Here is a 21,192-nt window from a genome sequence, read left to right on the forward strand (position 1 = left end):
CCTCAATTTTTTTTTTTTTTTAATTCTGGAGGGCTTGTAGTTTAGTTGTCAGTAGTGGCCTGGATCTTCTCAGATGTTGGGGAAATGGTAGTTCAGTTTTCTTGTGTTGGAAAAATACTTCTTGTTATCCAAAGCTGGTAACACGTTACTGCTGGTTAACTGAGGAAGGTGTTGTAGCTAAAGAAGAAAGGACAGAGTTTGTGCTTTCATAGGAATGTGAAGCAGGCTAATCCAATCAAATACATCTGCCCCACATAAAATAGTTATACACTTCTGGAGACGTTGCTCAGGTATGTACTATTTGTTGTTCTGTAACTCAGCTCCTTCCACTTACCTAGGGCAAGAAGAACATGGGTCTTATCCATCGATCACGTGGCAGAGGATTGGGGGAATTGGCTTAGTCTTAGAACATATGAATGGGCAGCAGCTAGGAAATGTGCTACGTCCCAAGTTGACAACCCTCCGATTACCATCAAGTTTCAGCAGGGAAGAAAGCTGTTGTGGGAACCGGGGCCATAGGAGCAAAGGGGAGCCCTTGGATGGCTGGGTCTGATTTAGGGGTCCTTATCTTGAGACACTGCAGGTGTGAGAAACTAAACTCCACGTGCTAGAAGCTACAAGAACACCAGCTCCCTTCCTAAGCATGGTACATTTATTGCTGACAAGTCTTACCCCTGGCATGTGCTTTCGTGTTGCCCTGGCTGGCTTCCGAGCAGCTTTTTCATGCTCCTTTCCCAATTCTCCTGATTCTCTAATGCCATCGAAGTATGGGTGTTGCAGTAGCTGCTCACAGGTTTGTCTCTCAGCAGGGTCCATATGAAGGCAGCCCTTAGAAAACAGTAGAGAACCACACAGGGATGAACGGTACAACGCTTATCAACTCATTGCAGGATGGCTGATAAAAGCAGCTGGTTTTAACGAACATGCCATTTAAAAAGAACAAGCTCCAGGCCTCTGGAGGTGCCAGTGTTAACAGTCACCACAGAATTCCCTAAACCATGGCACGCACGCACACACACGCACACACACAAGGGGTTAACACTGAATAATTCCTACTTCTGCAACATGGAAAGAAATTAACAGAATCTCCTACCAGAACAGACCATCTTGTTTGACTTTCTATAAATTACAGACCACAAAACATCCTGTGTAATTTCTACATCCAGCCCACAACTTCCACGTGAGCTAGAGCAGATCCTTCAGGAAGACATTCAACCTTAATGTAAATCAAGACTCCACGCGAGGGAGGATACCCTGTCCTTACGCAGGTTGTCCAACTGTTCTCACTGCATACCAACAAAAATGATTAGGGGCCTAGGAAGCATGATTTACAAGGAAAGGTTGGAAGAATCAGGGTTATTTAATCTGGAGAAGACAGGGGGGATTTGATAATAGTCTTCAAATCCCCAAGGGGTGATACAGAGAGGATGGAGACAGCCCATTCTCTATGGCTATAGGGGGCTTTGAGGACTAGGAGTAATGGCCTCAAACTGCAGTAAGGGAAATTGAGATTGGAGATGAAGAGGAACTTTCTGACTACGAGGGTGGCCAAGCACTGGAACAGACTGCCTAGAGAAGTGGAATCTCCGGCCTTGGATGTTTTCAAGAGCAGGTTGGACAGACACTTGGCTGGACGGTTTAGTCGGGGACGATCCTACCTTGAGCAGGGGGCTGGACTAGATGACCTCACAAGGCCCTACTTTTCTGTTATCCTATGCCTTATTTCCAGTCTGAATTTGTTCACCTTCAGTTTCCAATCGGTGGTTCTCATTATTTCATTTTCTGCTTGACGCCCTCCGCTCTCAAAAGTCTTAAATATATATATTATACTTAAATACTAAATCAATTAATTAAATACTAGAGCAGGTGTTTGCAGGCCAGGATTAAGCCACCTCTTTAGCTTCTCTACATTCATTACGGATGAGCTCAGAACGTCACTGCCTGTCGTCTGCTTACCTTCATCAGGGCTAGAGCAGGATATGAAATGTTAGGGAATTTCGCCTCCAGTGGCTCCTGCAAAAATAAAGTGCCATTCTATTCATACATTTTTCAGGGATCAGGTGCCCAAACTGAGTGGCTTTCCTACATGACCCGCTTCCCACACCATGATGCATCTTCTGCTGCTTGCTTAGACACCTGCTCTGGAACTGGCCTGTCATTAAGGGCAGGGGCTGGGACAGCAAAGGAATGACAACGACCAGAGGGAAATATGCTGAATGTCAGGTTAAAAATAACAGACTGGAGCGAGCTAGTCCTGCAAAATATTGTTCAAAGCAGATGTGCCAAGACTCTCCACCCAGGATCCATTCAAAATGGGGCTTGGCAAAGCCTCTGAGTGGAGAATAATAATCCTGTACAGCAGGAGAGCAAACGTAGCTGCTGGGGTCTGTCTATAGCCCTAAGCCTACAAAGATTTTAACAAGCTCAATCTTTGAGCTGAACATGACAGCGTGGGAGAAGTTCTCCTCTCCAGGACACGTGCCTGTGGTTGTTAATTGCTATCTACAATAGCGACAACCCGCTTGGTGTGGGGCTTTGCACAGGGCACACTAACAGGTTGAACTGCAGCTTGGGCCACCTGTTGCTTTAGGAGGTCATTAATCCCCTAGAATATGGTCGACATCTCCAATTATTGCTTAGCTATAACTCAGTGTACAGCTCTGGGAACCACACTTGAGCTCTCCACCCCAGAAAACCCTTCTCTAGCCACATACAGTGATCTCTACAGCACAGCCTGCGACTTGCTGAGTAGCGTTAGACTCAACTGCTAGGAGTCTGCAGAGTGTCCTTACCATATTGTCTGGGTCTGGAATCCTTACCCCACTGAAGAACTGGTTGGTGCTGAATACTTGCTGATGTCTGGGAATGAGGTCCCCTTTGATCAAGAATACAAACAAGCAGGTTAGCATGCCCAGGTTAGCAGTGCCCACACTTTACAAGCTTAGTCTGCAGCAATGCAGGGAAAAGTTTAACACCGACATGCCACAGGAGTGTAGGTTGTAGCCGTGTTGGTCTAAGGACACAGGCAGACAAGGTTCCTTGGGTAAATCTGATATCTTTTATTAAACCAACCCAAATAGTTGGAAAATAATTATTAAGCAAGCTTAATTAAGCACACACCAACTACTGAAACTTCCTTAGCCTGATGAAGGGTTTTTGAACCCGAAAGCTTGCTTAATAATTATTTTCCAACTATTTGGGTTGGTCTAATAAAAGATATCAGATTCACCCAAGGAACCTTGTCTGACACCGACATGCCGGCATTGAGAGAATCAGTAATGAGACGAGCACTAATCTTCCCCTCTGCACTTCCCTCGTTAAAAGTCTCGATCACCAGACATGTTTAAACCTCACTACTGCACTGAGCTGGCTAGCTCTGCTGGACAGAGTCAGGCTGTGTGCCCTTGCCCCTATACTGCTAATGGGAACTCCCCTTACGCTGAAGTGATAACACCTTCAGAGTAGGAGCACCAGATCCTATCCATGCGGTATGGTCTGGGCTCCCACACGGCTAACTATGTCTCTCCTTACACACTCTGCCACCCAGTCACAACCAGTTTGGGTATTAACACCTCTTTGGAAATTACATTGTGTCGGCAAAGTCCGACCCCTGCAGCCTAAAAGACACCTCGCTACTGTAACGTGAAGCACTTTGTAATAGCAGGGGTACTTCCCTCTTTATTACACACACAGATATGACAGGCATCAATACCGCTGTTGTCGTCCCGCTTGTGCTCTTAGACACAGTTCTGGCACTGGCTGGACAGAAATGCAGGAGTGCGGACAGTGCAGAAGCTAGAGGGTGCTGCACGAGCAGCTGTGAGATCAGGCTAGCGGAGCTGGGAAGCTCAGCCTCCTGCCTGCCGTCAGCCTGTCCAGGGCTCTCCAAGGGACGGGACCGTTGGGGATGCCTGAAAGCGTTTCAGGCAAGACGAACCGACAGGCACTGGGACCAGATGGCACAGTCCACCGTCCCGATGAACAGCTGGCAAGAGCCGCTGTTTGTTTTGGGCTGGCAGCGCGGGGCCTGCTTTGTTCACTAGGAGGGCAGGGACTGTCGTGCCAACCTGGTTCTCAGCACTGATGCTGTGCTTTGGCACTCTCAAAGCCAAGCTTTCCTGAGAAATGCTCTGCTCCTAACAACGGGCCTCCCCTCCTCCCCGTTCCTGACCCCTGGCAGGGCACAGGCTCAGGCTCCTTCCAATCAGATGACTTTTTTTAAACTTCCTTTGGGGCTCTCCGGAGCCAGGATGGGCTGAAAGGCAGCACAGAGAGGAAGGTGCTAATGTGAGGCTTCCCCGAGGGGGCTTCGCAAACTTCTTGCAAAGCCTTTCCATTCAGGAAAGAGCAGCAGGCAGCAAACAAGCTGTCAAGCCACTAAGGAGAGCCAGTGTAACACTACACTGATCTTAGCCAAAAGGCTGAGAAGCTAGTACATCAGCGCTACTTCTTCTCTGTAATTCCTGCCTCAGCCAGAGTCCTTTCCAAAGCTCAGGGAAATCCTTCTCAGCTGAAACCCCATTATTAAAAGTGAGTAAATGACTTAAAGCTTGCATGAGAGGACTCAAGGACACAGCAATCAAACTGTGTGTATTTTATAGCACGTGTGTTAGTTCCTTGATCTTTTTCATAGGCCAACAGTTTTCTAAATTGTCCCACAGAAAATATGAATCTTGATTTATTCAAGAATCACTACAATTAAAAAGCAGGTTTGTTCCCTCCACCCAGAATTGGGAATCGGCTCTGTGCCTGCTACGTACCAGCGTGAAACAGAAGCAATAAGAGCAAATTTAGTCCATACTGCAGAGTTTTAAGGGAAGTCCAACTAGACAGATGAACGCCGAGCTTTTTAAAAAAAAAAAACCCATTCCACATCCAAAACCTCCTGCGATTTCCTTTGTGGCAAAACAGCTGACAGCTGGGAGAAGCTCAACCCTAAGCTGTTCGAAGTGTCTCCCTTTGCATTTGAAGATGCTTTTACAAAATATGAAAGTATCCCTAATCTTCTGCAGGATTTGCCTGGAATTTCTCCCCCAGGGCGATAAGCCAAATCCAATTATTCCTTTAACAGAGGCAGGGAGCTTACTGCTCTTCCTGGAAAAATACCAGGGCTGTCTCAAACCTTGACGTGGTTCAGATTAATGGTAAAAACAGAGGTGGATCTCATCTGTGCCAGAGAACTTGCGGTGTAAAGGGAACAAAACTCTTGCTAAACGTTAAGGAAAAGCTCCTATATAATTTTCCATCCTTGAAAACAAAGCTCTGGCCAGGATGACCCGCTGGTCATTCAGGCCTACCCCGAATGCTTGTGAAGAGAGTGGGGGGATCCAGGGACCGGACCCATGAGAACAGCTCCTGTCATACTGTTGCCAGCCTCTGCCCAAGTTAGCAGTGGCCTGAGCAACAGCACAGCACTCGGTTAGAAATTCACAGGGATGTTGGATTAGGCCCAGGGCATTCAGGTACCACTGTGACAGGCACACTGAGAAGCCTAGATGGGCCAGAGGGGTGAGAATTGCATCCAGAGCCCCTGGGAAGCACAGACACTGAAATATGAAAGTCACTCTGAGGTCGAAAGGGGATCCCAAGGGGAGAATCTTCAAGGAATCTGAGGTATCTAAGGGGGAAGGGAAGGCCTTGAGCAAATAATCCACAGAACAGGCAGATCCAGGATTTTATAAAAGGGGGTGCTGCACCCCCACTCCCAGCTTTCCCCCTCAACCAAAGGCAGGCAGACCCTACCACAGGAATAGCAACCAGGGACTTTATTTTTAGGTCCCTGAAGCAAGTAAAAACCCTCCCTCCTGGCACCCTTTCCCCTCCTCTCCATGCTCAGCACTACCTTCCCTCCCCTCCCATTCACTCCCCTCGCTCTCTCTCTAATTATGCCTGTTGGGTCACAGGAAATGGAGACCCACCTGTCACCACTGCTGTCCTTGGTGGAGCTCAGCTCCCCATGCAGCTGCTCCCTGCAGCCTGGTTAGAGCAGGGCAGGAGCAGCTGTAGGGCTCCCCCACCCACGTGTCAGCTAGGGACAGCAGCAGCACCAGGTGGGTCTCCCCTACCTGAACCCCAAGAAGTAGCTGTGGAGGGGAGGGAGATGCTGCTGATCATGGAGGGGAAGGGAGAGGGTGCCAAGAGCTGGGGGATTCTTACCTGCTTCGGGGACCTAAAAAGGAGTTCCCAACTGCTGCTCCCACAGTGTGATCTGGACTCCAGGGCTGTGAGGAACCAAAGCCATGAGGAACCTGTTCATGACCAGATCACAACATTCAGCCCCTATCCCTCATTTGGCAGGAGACAGAGGGTGCTGCGCTGCCAGCTTGGGCAGTGTTCACCACAAGTGTCCCCTGCCTGCAAAGCTGCCCATGTATGTAAATCATGTGCCCTCATTTCCATCCTCCATGGGCACCCTTAACTCACTGAATGTTGCGCTATAAGGTCTGGAAGGCCCGGTGAGCTCCATGCAGGTGAAACCTGGTCAAAGTGTGGAACCGGTTGCAGGTTTGGGGCTTAAAACAATACTCAACATTTGTTGTCACCTCTTTGAACATCAGAGTCACTCCCGGTGAGGAAGTATTTCTTCCAGCAAAGGCTGATCTCTTGAACATGCTTGATGGGCAAATATGAAGGGTTTCCAAAGGCAATGGAACCACAATCAGCTTTCTAACTTGAGCAAGCAACCTTCATAATTCCACGTTTCCACATGATTCATGCAGCCCCTTAAAAAAAAAAACCCAAACCACCCTTTGACATCGCTTCCAGAGACTGGAAAAATGATTTGGCAATGGAATTACTAATGTAAGCCCTTTAAAAATGGCTGCAAGAATGCCTGGGTAGCACCTGGCACCCTGCACATATGAACCTGCAATCACATGTGTAAAGAGCCCCTAAACAAGAGGTGCTCAGGAAAACCATCCCCTCTCACTGAAGGCAACAGGAAATACAGAATCTTTTTTCACCTCCCTCTGAAGCACTGAGAGGTTGGCCACTTCCAAGATTACTGGGATTAACTGGTGCTCCTACCACTGCTTAGAAAACCCAGAGATTCCTGGCTGAAGGATCTTGTCCTTCCAATCATAGACTGTCAAGCTGGAAATCAAGGTCACACCATTCAGTAAACATGGGTTCAGGAAGGAATTCTTCCTCTAGGTCACACTGGTGGCAGGGGACTTGACTCGATGTCCCTGTCCAGCTCTATGTGCTTATAAAGGGACCCTCATTAAAATACTGTTCTCACAAGGGTTGCCTCTATGCCCATTCATGCTGGTGGGAGTTGTTGGTGCTGGGTTGCTGTCAGGAGTGGGTCTGCCATGACCTATGTGGTGCTGGAGCTCATTGAAAAGGGAGCTGCAATGTCTCTATTAGCATAGTCATTGCTGCTCTTCAGTCAGGACCTCTCACCGGCATGTTACCGGGAAGCTCAAGTGTATTTGCACAGTGATCATCACGCTGCTCTCAGGCACAGCCTTTCCTTCTGAGGCTCAAAGGTCAGGCCACTGCATTAACAGGGAATAAAATGCAACAAAAGCAAAGGAATGGTGATTTCAGCTGTGAGGGGTTAACTTGAGGGTTTCCCAATACACACACCCCCCCTACCTCTCTGGGTCTGTTGGAGTCAGACTTTATCATGATAGCCTTGTGTAGCAGCTACATGCACCATTTCTGCGATCATGCCATTCAAGGAGTTAGAAATCAGCACAACCTCAAGTGCATCACCCAGGGGACACTTACCCAGTGTCCTCCTGATTAGGTACAGCTGGTCGACATCTGATTTGCCAGGCCACAGAGGGACACCAGAGAGCAACTCTGCAAAAACGCAGCCTATAGCCCAGACATCCACGGGAGGGCCATACTGAGTATCTCCCACGAGCAGCTCGGGAGAACGGTACCATCGGGTTGCCACATAGTCTGTGTAATAGTCACTGGGTCCAGCTGGAGTGGGGTAAGGAAAGACAGGACCGGGGTGTCAGGATTCTTAAGTGCAGCAAGTACCTTGTTCATCGTTTCAGGTACCAGCAGAATGACTGTAACCGACCTGAAAGCCATGAGGTAGAGCTGCTGTGCATGCTCACGGCCACTCCTGCTCTGAGGAAACCCTTGAACACCAGCCCTGTGGTGCTGCCCAGTGAAAGCCAGACCTCAGCCTGTGTGGGGCTTTTCTGGACCAGATGTTCCAAGACTGGACACAGGGCTTGGGAGCGGGTGTTACTGTTACAGGAAAAGTGAAGCCACTACTCCCAAGGGGATAGGACCTTTTGCAGAACAGGCCAGTCTAGCACAGAGACTCTGAGTCTACCCACACTGCAGTCATGAGACCGCAGTGCAGTCCAGGCCAGGCTCTGTGCAGGCAAGGCTGGCCTGCCCCAGGCATCCAAGTCAGCTCATTTACATCTAGCTTGGGGTTCTCAAGATCCCACTTGAGACTCTTCTGTGAAAACACACCCACAACCTGTGTTTCCTTGTAAACACCAGCCAGCCTCACAAGAGAGTTGCCGTGCACAAACGTCACATGAGGACAAAGCAAGTCTGGACCACAATGTAGGTGCCCAGGCAAATGCTTCCTTTGAGCTCTAGCACAGGCCACAGAAACCAGCACTTACTCAGGATGCGAGCAAATCCAAAGTCGCAAAGCTTGATGACCGACTGCTTGGTGATCAGGATGTTCTCCGGCTTCACGTCGCGGTGGATGCACTGCAAGAACAGACAGCAGGGTCAGGGGTGAGCACTCCACTACTCCACTTGGAGGAAGAAAGGACTGGTGGCAGGGAGCTTGCCCCTGAGAACACCACGTTGAGGAGACCGCTCCTGCACCCCACCCTGGGGCCCATGCCTGGCATGGAAACACTGGAGAGACTCCAAAGGGGGGCCTGAAAAGTGATCTGAGCACCCAAAGCTGAGCCTGACAAGGCAAGGCTTACAGAGCTCAGCTTATCAAGCTGGTGACTTCATCACCCGGTACTTGTACAGGAAGGAGAGATCTGGCAGTGGGGGGGGACTTTTGACCCTGCTGAAAAAGATGAAGACTAGAAGACAGTGAATATATGCCAGGTTAGTCCTGAAAGAAGATGCAATTTCCTAGCAGTGAGGGCATTGAGTATGGGACCAATTAAGAATGGGAGGGAAGCAGGATCACCTTCACTTGGATTCTTGAGAACAAAGATCAGCCAGAGGAGTGACACGCATCTGTGCTCTGAGGAAAAGTCTGTGGTTTGTATAGGGGTGGGGAGAAGAGGGCCAAGGCTTGAGAGGAGGAAGTTGTAGTGGTTCTTTCTGGACTGGCCGTGTGCATTTTATGAACCCCCGGCCTGCCCCCTTCCCTCATAGCCATGCCGCTCCCTGGGCTTCCTGCACTGCCCCAGCATGCACAGCACTGGCAGCCTGGCCTCACAATACAGGCTGATCACACCGAGTGTGCCAGAGCCCAGCTAGTCACCTGCAGGAGGGATATTCTGCAGCAGGGCTTGAATGACACAAGAACCCCTTTTTCCAATGCTTGGCGAGTGCGCCTTGCCTACGTGCTCCAGGGCCAACTGGTCTTCACATCTGGATTTCCCCCAGATGGATTGGCAAGGACCTGGGGTGGGTTTTTTTTTCTTTTTATAAAGCATGAGTCAGTCTGGGAGCACTGTGGTCTCATCTGTCCTGAGGCAGCAGCTTATAATTCAGTCCTCTAAGGGTATTTAGGTGACATGCATATACTGTGATGCACAGCAGGCTAAAACCAATGACCTAGTGATTCCTTCTGGCTTTAAACTCCACGAAGTACACTCCACATGTCTCCAAAATCCATCCATTAAGAGGGGAGCAGAAGGGAGAGAGAGTGAGCAAGTGCACAGTCCTGTGAGTCAGACCGGTCAGCTGCCACTCCTGTGGTTCAACATGGAGACAAAATCTTCTCTCCAGAGGTCTCCGGCCCTGCATTGCACTCTCAGGCCTTGACAGGCAAAGCAAAAGAAGGAATATGACTGCAAGGAAGGAGTCCACCCAACAATCAAGTCCCCCTCTCCCCCAAAGGCTTCCACCGCATGCTTTACCCAGCCTGTCACTAACAGCACTGGTCAGAAGTCAGAGGATTTCTGCAGATCCTTCCACAGTCTTGGCATATTTAATCATGTATCCTTTCACCCGGTGTCCGAGCCAATGCCTGCTGAAGTCAAGAGACAGGCTTTCACCGAAATCAATGGGAGCTGGATCAGGCTTTATGCTACTTAATGCCAGGCCTGTGTTCTGCAGCTCCGGCCAGGCTTGGTGACATGGGCATTTTGCCGTAAGCTGCTCTTTGGACTGGAAGGCAAGCTCAAGTTACTGCTCCGATCACTGTCGGGCAGTGAACCCGAGGTCTGGAACCCTGAGCAAACAAACCTCATCAAGAGCATGTGGCTACGCTCCAGAAACACATTTCCTACAACACCTGAAGGTCGCCTGGCCAGCTTTGACAGATGAAGGCCCCTAGAGCTGGTAGCAGGACACATGCACCCTCAAGGCCACCCCAGGACTATCACCACCAGTGTCTGTGGGACTTACATTGTGCTTGTGGCAGAAGTTCACAGCCTGGAGTGTCTGCCACGTGATGCTCTTGACGAGGTGCTCAGGCACCCTGTTGGAAAAGAAGCACAAGGAGGGTGTTTTCAGGCTCCTGGAAGCTTATGCAGGTCTGACATGGCTAGTCTATAAGAGATCTCTGCTCTGCCTCCTGCCTGGCTTCCTCTCTCTGCTCATTGTTATTATTACTTAGGGAAAATCTGAAGCCGTGCTGCAGGTGAGAGGGGGATGCCCTGAAATGCAGCACCATTTAACAGCGTCTGCAGGCAAAACCAAACCAGAAGTGCAAATGCCACAGAACACACACAGGCAGACTTTGCTAAGACCAAACACCGTACAAGACCAGAGTTTAGCCCTCCCTGAGCTGCTCTGCAACGCAGGGGACAGGAAAACAGAGAAGTCACCTCCCACTGCTGACAACAGAGGTGATGTCTAGCAGTGGTTTGACTCCTCTCCTGCCAGCAGCCCAGTAGGCAGCTCTACAGAGACCCTCCCGGCATGCAGGCCTCTTCTCTAGAGCTCAGACTCCAACCCAACCATGGAGTCTACAGCAACTTGCGGGTCTCTCCAAAAAGCCCCATTTACTTCCCAAGCACCAAGCCGACTCAGACAGCCCCCACAAGGGCTTGCCATTTTAATTTACGATGACTAGATAAGAAAAATTTGCAGCAGCTGAGAGCACTCCCAGGCTTTCTGGTGCCACTTGGATGGGGCCAACTTCATGCCTGTCCACTGGCAACCACATAACGAACCAGTAGCAAACAGTGACTCCTGTCCTGTGGCTGTGCTCCCTGTTCACCTGCCCTGGCATCATTAGCTCTGCTGAAATAGAGCTGGAAATGCCAAGCAGCCAGTCTGCAGCTGCAGGAGGGTTTCAGAGATACCGTGGCACCAGGCAGCCTCATGATGTAATCAGGTTACTGGAGGCAAGAGAGATAATTGAGCAAAGGAGAAGGGAAGTGATTTTTATCTGCTGTGTCGAACTTGGGCTTTGTTCGTCTCTCCCCAGCCATCATTTATCTGCAATGCCCAACTCGCATTCTGGAGAAGGGAGGTCTTTTTAAAAGTTAGGGCGCGACATTTTGTTCACACATCCTCAAACATTCAAAGGTTCCAGCACAACGAGGAAAGCCAGAGCTGAGATTGCCATAGTTGGCAATCTCAGGCCTTTTCTTTTCAGGTCTTGCAGACCTCTGTTGTCTTATAAAAAACCCTTCCCTGAATCCTCCCTTCCTCCAAAGTAACAAGCCTGATTTCTTAGCCTAGCAATAAGCAGCGTCACACTGGTCAGACCAATGCTCCCAGCCCTCTCTGTCCAGACTCCTGCTCAACCTCCCCATCCTGCCTCCTCTCAGCTCCCCAGCGCTGTGTAGACTTTTGCTTGTTCTGGTTTGATTCCCAGCATTCACTCCTGTTCTAACCAGTCCTTCCAACTGCTTGAGCCCTGGGGCCTGTCATTAGCTCCATTATGCCCCAAACCATACACACTGGCTCCAGTACAAACCCAGTCTCTGATTCAAGACCTGTCCATTCAGAGCAGCAAACCCCGAGGTCTTTCTAAAGCAGAGCGTGTGGCCTATCTAGCCTACATAAAAACTGTTACGTGCTCAAACTGCAGGACTGAATTTCTGTGCACTGGATGCATCTTCCCTGTGACTGTTGTATGTTCCCAGTATAGGGTCTCTAGCGAGTCTGGAAGAGAAGCTCCTCTCTGGCTAATCTCCCACAGGCATGTCCAATCCTTCTGCTGGGGCTCTGTGCCAGTGAAGGGAGCTCTTGTCCGCTCAACCCTTCAGTGTGTCTCCTATTGGCCACTCCTCTAGGTGCAAGGCCCATGAATGATTTATCAACTTGGGCTTAGCATTTCCATAGCACTGAACCACCAGGCATCGCTCCTGGCCATACATTTCCCTCGAGACATGTTATACCACATCAAACAACCGAAGGGGCTGGCAGGACCAAGGTTTTCTTTCCCCTGCTCGCATGGTGCTTGCTTTGAGAAAGCAGTTGTTTTGAGGGAAGCACTTCTGACTTCCTGTGGGGTTTTTGGGGGCAGGCACACACAAGGCACAAGGCTTTGGGGGACTTGGAAATAAAGTTGACTGGAGAAGAATAAAACTGGGCAGGAGAATATATCTATAGACATGGAATGAGGGGAGGAGTGTCCCAGAAGTGACTAACACCTCCCCCCTGCACTGGCAGGGGCAGGGGGCAGTTTTCAACTTACAGTCTTTACTGGGTTGGGACTGGGCATTGATGTTTACAAATAGGTCCTGGTACAAAAAAGGTTGAGAACCACTGATCTATCGAGTATCACATCACCCTTGCAGAGGCTGGGCTGACCTGCTCTGGACACCTCCACAGGTTCCCAACAGCCCCAGGCAGCCTATAGCAGTATTTCCCCACTCTGAATTGATCAGCTTGTCCTCATATTCCACCCAAATCATCCAGGGACTCTGGACCTCTGGTGCAATGCTAGACAGCTACCAGGCAGCCTGTGCAGGCTTCTCACAGGCCAGCTTGGCACTGGGCTTCAATCCGAAGGCTAGAGCCACCATTCCTGAGGACGAGGAGATCTCAGCCCCATGCTATTTCCCCGTCGGTCCAGACTGGGCTGCCGGGAATTCTTCTCGTGTATCAAAGGCAGATGAAGGCCCTGTTTCTACCACAGATCAGCCACGATCCCACAGGGGAGCTGGGGGAGAAGAGGGGCTGGGCAGAGCCAGCACCAAACACCTGCCAAGAAGAGAACACACTGAAAGTGTAAGCAGGCGCAGCTCCCCAGCGAGCGTGGCATGTTCTCCTGTAAACGGGAGAGCTGTGTGCTCCTCTCAGGTCCTCTCAAACCCTTGGCTCCCCTCCCGAGCCAGCCAAAGATCACTCCACATGCTCTGGCCTGGCGACGTGGTCTCCTTGGTGAGGCGCGCCGAGCAACAGCACTCCCAGGCACTCGAGTGATGCTTCTGGACAACACTGCTAAGCCACGGTAACCCGGTGCTGCCTGGACACTGCGCCAGCAGACCTGCTCCACCACAATAAACACCACCACAGACTCTCCCTAGCTCCAGTCAGACGTGGGGGCCAGACCCCAATCGAAGCCCAGTACCCACTACTCACCCCCGCGGGTGCTTGTCCAGCTCGTGGAGCACCGTGTGGTCGCAGTACTCAAAGACCAGGTGGAGTTTCCGCTTCCTCCTGAAGACTTCCAGCAGGTTGACCAGGTTGGGGTGCTTCAGTTGCTGTAAAACATAGCAGAGATCTCATAAGGGGTTGACCCAGCTACAGAACCTGGTGCTGGGTCTGAGAAGGCAGGGGGAAGAGACACCAAAGCTTCTGCCTGGTAAAAGCTCCCTGTTTTAAAAATACAGACACCGTGAATTATGGAGCTGGAGATGAGGGTGACCTGCACAATGATGGCCTGCTCCCAAGCTTCGTTATTCCTCCGAGAAGTTGGCCTGAAAACAAAAAATACCTATAGGCAAAGGTGCAGGGAGACAAAGGGTAAATTTCTCTCCCCGCAAGATAAAATGTCCTCTCTGGCAGTGTCAGGGGTCGGACACTCTGGTGAGGGGTGACAGAGCTCCCTAACGAGCCCTTTGCCTGCTCCGTTCCCTTCTGCAGCCTACAGGAGAGGTTTTGTACCAACAACCCCAAGTCTGTTCTGAGATGCGGGTAAGCGTGTCCGTGTTGGGGTGGAGGGACAAACATGGGCAGTGTTTATGGCATGGTCATGTGTCATAATCACATCCAGTTCCTTCCAGTCCCAGGTTGCCGCAGAACAGGGCACCAGACAAAGGCTGGGGAAGGCCTGTGCAACCAGACCTTACAGCCATGAAAATCACATTTATATATAAAGGCAGGGATGTGCTTTGGAGCAAAGACCCCAAGACCCACCCCCCACAGCAGAGCTGAAATGCCCCATCCCGGCTTCGCTTGATCCCTGTTCACACCTGGAAGAGGTCAGCAAGGAGATGTGTTATTAAGTGATTAAATCCTTGCCTTTCACATAATGTTTGGACCATCATGGCCACAGCATCACTCTTACACTACTGAGCTTTGTGGTTGTTGTTATTTTCTTCAGCCAATTCATGCAGCGCAGTCAGGCTTTGGCACGAGCGGCTTCCTTCGCTAAACAGTTGGAAGCTAAGGCTTACCCCATGGTTGGCTGCAACACTTCTGGATCTCTTAGGTGGCATGTTGCAATAGGAGACTGCTGTACCAATTCCCAGTTTGCTGTCCCCCATGGTGGCTGGACCACGTGGGCTGCAGCAGACTCATAAGCCTCTTCAAGCTCTCAAAACTGGGTCTTCAATGGGAACATTTAAGGTTGTTTTCAAAGTTGTTTGGATTTTTTTTTTACCTTAGACAGAAAACAGAACCAGTCCCCAAGCCCAGCAAAGCCACAGACACACGTGTCATTTAAATCAGATAAGCTGTCCCACCCTGGCTCCACCGGACCTGCTCACATGCTTCAAAGTGACTCACGTCCTGGTGTGGGCTGCTTGATGGAAGAAGCAATCTTTCACCCCAGGAGACCTCCTCAAAGATCTGAGTTAGTCCCAGCTTTGAATGCATTGGTGAATAGTCTGGGGAAGGTGTGAGCAGCAGGGTGACTGCTGACCATAATTGCTCAGGTTAGTCCAGACTGCAAGGAATCTCAGAAGAGTCTCTAAGGACTTGGCAACTGGGAATGGAATTAGATAAAGTGCAAGGTGAATGCACAGTGGAAAATATTCACACTTGGTTTTGGAGTCTATACAACTGTGTGTAATGAGAGAGAGGACCTGGGCTTCACTCTAGACAGCTCAGTGAAAAAACACTATCAGCTCAATGCAAGGCAACAACCAGAAGAGGCACTAGATTGCATAGAAAACAGCAAGAGCACACCATATCATGGGCACTGCAACGACAGGCTAACATACCTTTTAGAGAAGTGTTTTTCAAACCATGGGTTGTCAGGATATATGAAAGGGTCATGAACAAACTTTAAAAATGGATCAATAAACTTTAAAAATGAATTCTCCTTTAAAGGAGAAAAATATGGGAACCTGTGTCTTTTCCCTTCCAGGCTGGCAGATCTAGCATGTAAGGGGCTGCTTGGGCCCCCTGCCCTACACACTGGATGCAGAGACCAGCAGATGTGAGATCCACCTCGGTCTGTAGATGAGATGCAACGGCCTGGAGGGCAGTCACAGGTGCCATTTCAGCACCCCACTGGCCACAGGTTGGGCTCTCCTGCCTCAGCCTGACCTCGCTCACCTGTGGCTGGCTCCAGGGAACGGCCCAACAGGACGCTCTGGTTATGGCAATGGAAGCAGCTCCTCACCAAAGGGCTCAGGGCTGCAAGGTACTTATCCATGGACAGACAGGTGAGAGTCCAGGTATACAAAGTGATGTGCTCCAATGGACTATGGAGCTGGTTTTCTAGTCATCACTACCCTACACGGTGCATGCCTCTCTCTCAGCCCTCTGGATAGCTGGGGCTCCTGTACTGAGAATTCATACCACTTGCTAGCATCAAAGACACCATCTTTAGACTCTGCTGCAGATGAAGGAGAATAAGCACAAGCAGCCTGGAAGAGAAGAGAAAGGGGAAACGGGGAACTCAACTCACAGGGAAAATACAGAGGCATATCCCAAGGCAAGCCCTTTACCCCTTCTCCTCCATAAACTTCTCTGTTCCTCCATCTTCCCACTTTGTCTTTAAAATAACTTTTTGACATAGCACAATGCCCAAGGTTGGACTGGCAGCACTGGGCATCAAAGGCATCGCTTCTGGGTCAACAAAAACATTGGAGCTGGAAGACCCAGCTTTGAGAGCTCGAGGAGGCTTGAGTCTGCTACAGCCCATGTGGTCCAGCCACCATGAGGGACAGCAAGCCACACCGAGCATGGGTGACACGCAAATGGGTGCCCTGTGCAGTTCCAGTTCCAGTTCAAACCAAACCACATCACATCCTGTCCAGCAGCCAGCTCCTCACGAATGACTGCATGGGAGTGGGGCAGAGGGAGCCCTGGGTCACTGGAGGAGCAAGAAATGATCTTTCATGTCTTTAATTGAAAAATAAGCATGCACTTTTCAGTTATTTTACCTCCAGGTTCTTATATCTTTTCCTCCATTCAGAAAGCAACAATGAAGATTGTTCCCAGGACAGATTAAGGGCCTGCCCCTGTAACTGAAACCCAGTCTGGGCTCACATTTCAGAGGAGCACTTACTTCTAGAAGGAAATGGCTTGAAACCTCCTGGGAGGTGCAAACAGTCACTCAGCCTCTGCTTCCAGATGTAATGTGGCAGAGATAAGAGCAGAGGTTGGAGCCCAGGTCCCCGCTACTGCCAGCAGTCATGTCAGACAACTCCTTCTTTCAGTTAATTAAGACCAGCTTATATGTTTGTCCCTAACTTCTCCCAGAGAAGGGAGATCCCAAAGCCTCCAAGGCTTAGAAACCACTTTCTAGTGTGCGCCATTATTCCTGGCCATGTTACATCCATGTGTCCTTGTGCCAACACTGTCCACCCCCTGAAACAGGCCCCTGATGAAGATGCAGGCAGCCACCATGGCCTTTGTTGTGGTTGGGTGAACAAGATCCTCCCAGTGAACTGGCTCTGCACTCCGCTGGATGTCCTAGTTCTTCCCTGGACCTGATCCAGTTTGAGTTCATCTTTCCTGAATATGAGTGACCAGAAATGTACACCGTGTTCCACCCGCTCACCAGGCACTTATCGCAGCAGTACTGATCTCTCCTATCTGTATTGGAAATATCTCTCCTGATACGGCCATGGAAAAGGTAAATGCAATCCTAGATGCATCTCATTGCTGGCTCAAAGCCACTCCAGGCCTCTCCGCTCCTCCATTACTCCCAAGAGTTAAGCCCCAGCTTACAGCCAAAATTCTTGCTATTCATCCCTATGCACACAACCTTGTATTTCACATTACCAAATGTAATCCCTTTTTTGATGATTCCAGTCGTCAAAGACATCCGGGTCTTTCGGTGTGGTATCTATGTCCTTTTCTGTACTGAAGTTGCCTCCTAACTTTACCTTATCAGCAAATTTTAGCAGTAGCTTTCTGTGCTACTGGCATTAATGACAAGGTTCTTTGGGTAAATCTTACATCTTTACCCAAAGAACCTTGGCTCCTACGTCCTTAGACCAACACGGCTACAACCTACACCACTGTCATTAATGAGGTTTTTAAATGAAACTGGTCCCCGGACTGATCCTGGAGGAACTTGGCTAGTAACCCCCATCCACCCCAGCATTTGCCTCTGCAATACTGCCCCTCTACCCTTTCTTGTTTCCCTTTGAGCCAGTTCTGTACCAGTCTCACACTTATTCTGTTAACCCTGGGGGGAGAGAGGTTGCTGACAATTCCAGTTTTCATCTAGGACTCACTGCAATCCCAGTATGGCAGTAAAGGGCCAGTTGTTTCTCACAGTTGTAGCTCAGACAGTGAAATGCAACTCTACAGCAGAGGTTATTCATGCCCACCAATTCAGTCTGCAGTAAGGCAGAAACCCAAGACAGAGCATGCCAGAGATGGGACTGCTTTTGGAGGCTCTGGAGGTGAAAGTCAGAGCACTGCACTATTTGCTGGAAAGAACAGCCTCTTTGGATGCTTTGGTGGCTGCTGCTGTTTTTCATGTCTAGCTGACTAAGATATACAGGGTGCATCTACACAGGACGCTTACTGCGCAGTAGCCTAATAACACTATGCAGCAGCATACCAGGCAAAACCCATGCTAATATGCTACTGTGCAGTTTTATTAAGCTACAGCACAGAAAGCATCACTAAAAACTCGTGCACCGGTGCTACTGGGCAGTAACTCAAATTACTGCTCATTGATTTAGTTCTTGGTTATCCAAGTACTAAACTTAACATGCAGTAACTACAGTGCATTGATGAACGTGTAGATGCGCCCACAATGTCAAAAGTGCGGGCTGGCATGTATGCATGTGGTCTGTGTGTGTGTGTGTGTGTGTGGGGAAAAAGTGAGACACAGGCAGAGGTGGCTAGTCATGTTAGTCTGAAGTCAGGCAGAAGGCAGAGTAGAGAAGCACCTTATAAACGAAATCAGAGATGTATACGCTTCAGTAAGCAGCAGCTTAAATCCAGCCTGCTTTCTACAAGCAGGAAACACTATGTGATGCAATTCACTGCCCCCAGCAGCCACAAAATGTACCACATGCTGAGCTCCCAACACCTGCATGACAGACATTTTATCCTGCTCACAAGCTCCCAGAGCTGCACAGGGGAGACATCAGCACGGGGCACATCACGGCCGTCTGCTAATCGAAGCATCAGCTTCTTGCTGACAAGGCCACTGCGCACCACAGGCTCTAACAGATCTGTCTAGCCTGAGCCCATGCTGTGCGCACAAAGTCCCCATAAATCTGCCATTCATCCAAACAATACCCGTGTTTGCTGCAGTGGGGTTTAAGGAGACATGGCTGTTTCCAAGGGGTTTACTGCTGTCTCTGTGAGAGGGAGAGGGGTCAGACAGCCCTGCAAAGGTCTCCCCCCTTCTTAATTCCCAGCTGCCAGCAGCTGCCACGTATTGCATCTGCACACTCTGTGGCACGCTGTTGGCATGTGCGTTGGCTTTACTGTACAGCTATAGCATCCTCCTCACTCACGTATCAAGGCACATGTCTTTCTTGTAAGGCAGAATCATCCCTACCCAAACCATCCTATAGAAATCAGTGTCATCAAGGTTAGGTTATCAATGGTCTCCTGTTAAATGGGAGGACATATCTAGTGGGTTTCCATAAGGATCTGCCTGGACCCAAATCTATTTAATGGTTGCATTAAAGACCAGGATGATGGCACGGCATCCCTGGAATACTGTGTCCAGTGTGGGGCACTGTACTTAAGGGCAGTGTAGGTTGGGTAGCTTAGAAAAGAGAAGAAGGGCATGCAGGTTAGACCCACCACTCTCAGGGATGATCTTGGTAGACGTAATCCTGCCTCCATCCCAGGGGTTGGACTAGGGTCAGTGGCTCCATGCCTGGTTGGCTCACAACCCCCCCATCCTGTGTGGTCCGAGTCTGACCACTAAAACTGCATTTCTGTGGGGCTCAGGTCCCGCTTATTAAGAGCTCTTTGGGGTTCTGACCCCGTGACAAACTGTGCAAGGCTGGTGAGATATCCTGGTGCCCCTCTACAGCGCTCCAAGCTGCTCTCCGCTGTCCTGCTGTGTCTGCAGAGAACAGATCAGATTGGTAACTCCTTATTCCAGCAAGCCTCCATCACCCTCCCACCTGCCCCTCACCCCAAACCAGCAGAGCAAGTTTGCCAGCATAAGGGGTGTTGACCCTTTAGTTTACTAAATACTATACAGATGATAGCATTATAGAGAAGTCAGTCTAGAAGGGACCTCCAGAGGTCATCTAGTTTACTCCTGGCCTGAGGCAGAGTCACTCCTCTCCAAACCTTATACAAATCCATTTTCTAGCCTCTTAGTAAAACTCCAATCAACCCCGATGCAGCACAAGACATAACACCCGAACCTGCCACAGGTAAAGCAGGGGAACCACGGCAGCTGACGTCTTGCTTGTGTAAAAGATTCCTAATACACTCTCAAGAGATCCCATAGATTCATAGATGTTAGGGGTTGGAAGGGACCTCAATAGATCATCGAGTCCGACCCCCTGCATAGGCAGGAAAGAGGGCTGGGTCTAGATGGCCCCAGCTAGATACTCATCTAACCTCCTCTTGAAGACCCCCAGGGTAGGCGAGAGCACCACCTCCTTTGGGAGCCCGTTCCAGACCTTGGCCACTCGAACTATGAAGAAGTTCTTCCTAATGTCCAGTCTAAATCTGCTCTCTGTTAGCTGGTGGCCATTATTTCTTGTACCCCCCGGGGGCGCCTTGGGGAATAAATACTCACCAATTCCCTTCTGGGCCCCCGTGATGAACTTATAGGCAGCCACAAGGTCACCTCTCAACCTTCTCTTGCGGAGGCTGAAAAGGTCCAGGTTCTCTAGTCTCTCCTCGTAGGGCTTGGTCTGCAGGCCTTTAGCCATACGAGTGGCCCTTCTCTGGACCCTCTCCAGGTTATCTGCATCCCTCTTGAAGTGTGGCGCCCAGAATTGCACGCAGTACTCCACCTGCGGTCTGACCAGCGCCCGATAGAGGGGACCAGGTAGAGGACTATGCCCCGCTCTACCAAGGAAGACAAAAACCTCCCCAGTTTGTACCAATCTGACTATGGGGTAAAAGTCCTTCCTGACCCCAAACGTGGCATCGCTCTGACCCTGAGCAGAGGGGCAAGACCCTCTAGCCGAGAACCTCCAGCTCCATTTCCCTGCAGGACTACTGGCACATCCCAGCCTGGGCTGCAGCCAAGATCCTCTTCCACAGAAGAGAAATGCCTGTAATTATCAATTACTCTGAAAATCACCATCACCACCGCCAATCAGCATGGCATATGGAACTGAAAAAAAGATTTCTTAAGCAAACAAAACAGATCATACAAAAATGTTGCTGCAGGTTGGGAAATGGGATGTGAAGACCTAAGCAAGGGGAGACTGAAAAGCATCTCGCCCTGCTTTCCTTCCTAGAAAGCAGCCCCATCCGCTCTGACTACTGAATGATCCCTCTGCCACCCTGGTCTGCATTTCCGGTCAGCAGCTTCTCTGCTGAACC

The 21,192-nt window shown here is 50.0% G+C and overlaps 1 protein-coding gene across 2 annotated transcripts in view; it reads right to left on the bottom strand.

Annotated features, from left to right (window-relative positions):
• Nucleotides 1-14: 14 nt before the first annotated feature.
• CDKL1 (cyclin dependent kinase like 1) overlaps nt 15-21,192 on the bottom strand; it is a 24,188-nt gene continuing 3,010 nt past the window's right edge. Inside the window, exons 1-9 of one of the 2 annotated variants that reach the window (XM_006023108.3) lie at nt 19,477-19,533; nt 13,663-13,784; nt 10,528-10,600; nt 8,604-8,694; nt 7,735-7,935; nt 2,793-2,875; nt 1,957-2,013; nt 673-828; nt 15-177 (exon numbers count right to left, since the gene is read on the bottom strand). In XM_006023108.3, the coding sequence (XP_006023170.1) occupies nt 70-177; nt 673-828; nt 1,957-2,013; nt 2,793-2,875; nt 7,735-7,935; nt 8,604-8,694; nt 10,528-10,600; nt 13,663-13,784; nt 19,477-19,518 (933 nt within the window). In that variant the 5' untranslated portion in view covers nt 19,519-19,533 and the 3' untranslated portion in view covers nt 15-69. Of the gene's footprint in view, nt 178-672; nt 829-1,956; nt 2,014-2,792; nt 2,876-7,734; nt 7,936-8,603; nt 8,695-10,527; nt 10,601-13,662; nt 13,785-19,476; nt 19,534-21,192 lie in introns of those variants that run through there. The other variant, XM_025203483.1, reaches the window with a different exon arrangement.

The sequence above is a fragment of the Alligator sinensis genome, unplaced genomic scaffold (genome assembly GCF_000455745.1).
Source record: "Alligator sinensis unplaced genomic scaffold, ASM45574v1 scaffold50_1, whole genome shotgun sequence".
NCBI lineage: Eukaryota > Metazoa > Chordata > Crocodylia > Alligatoridae > Alligator > Alligator sinensis.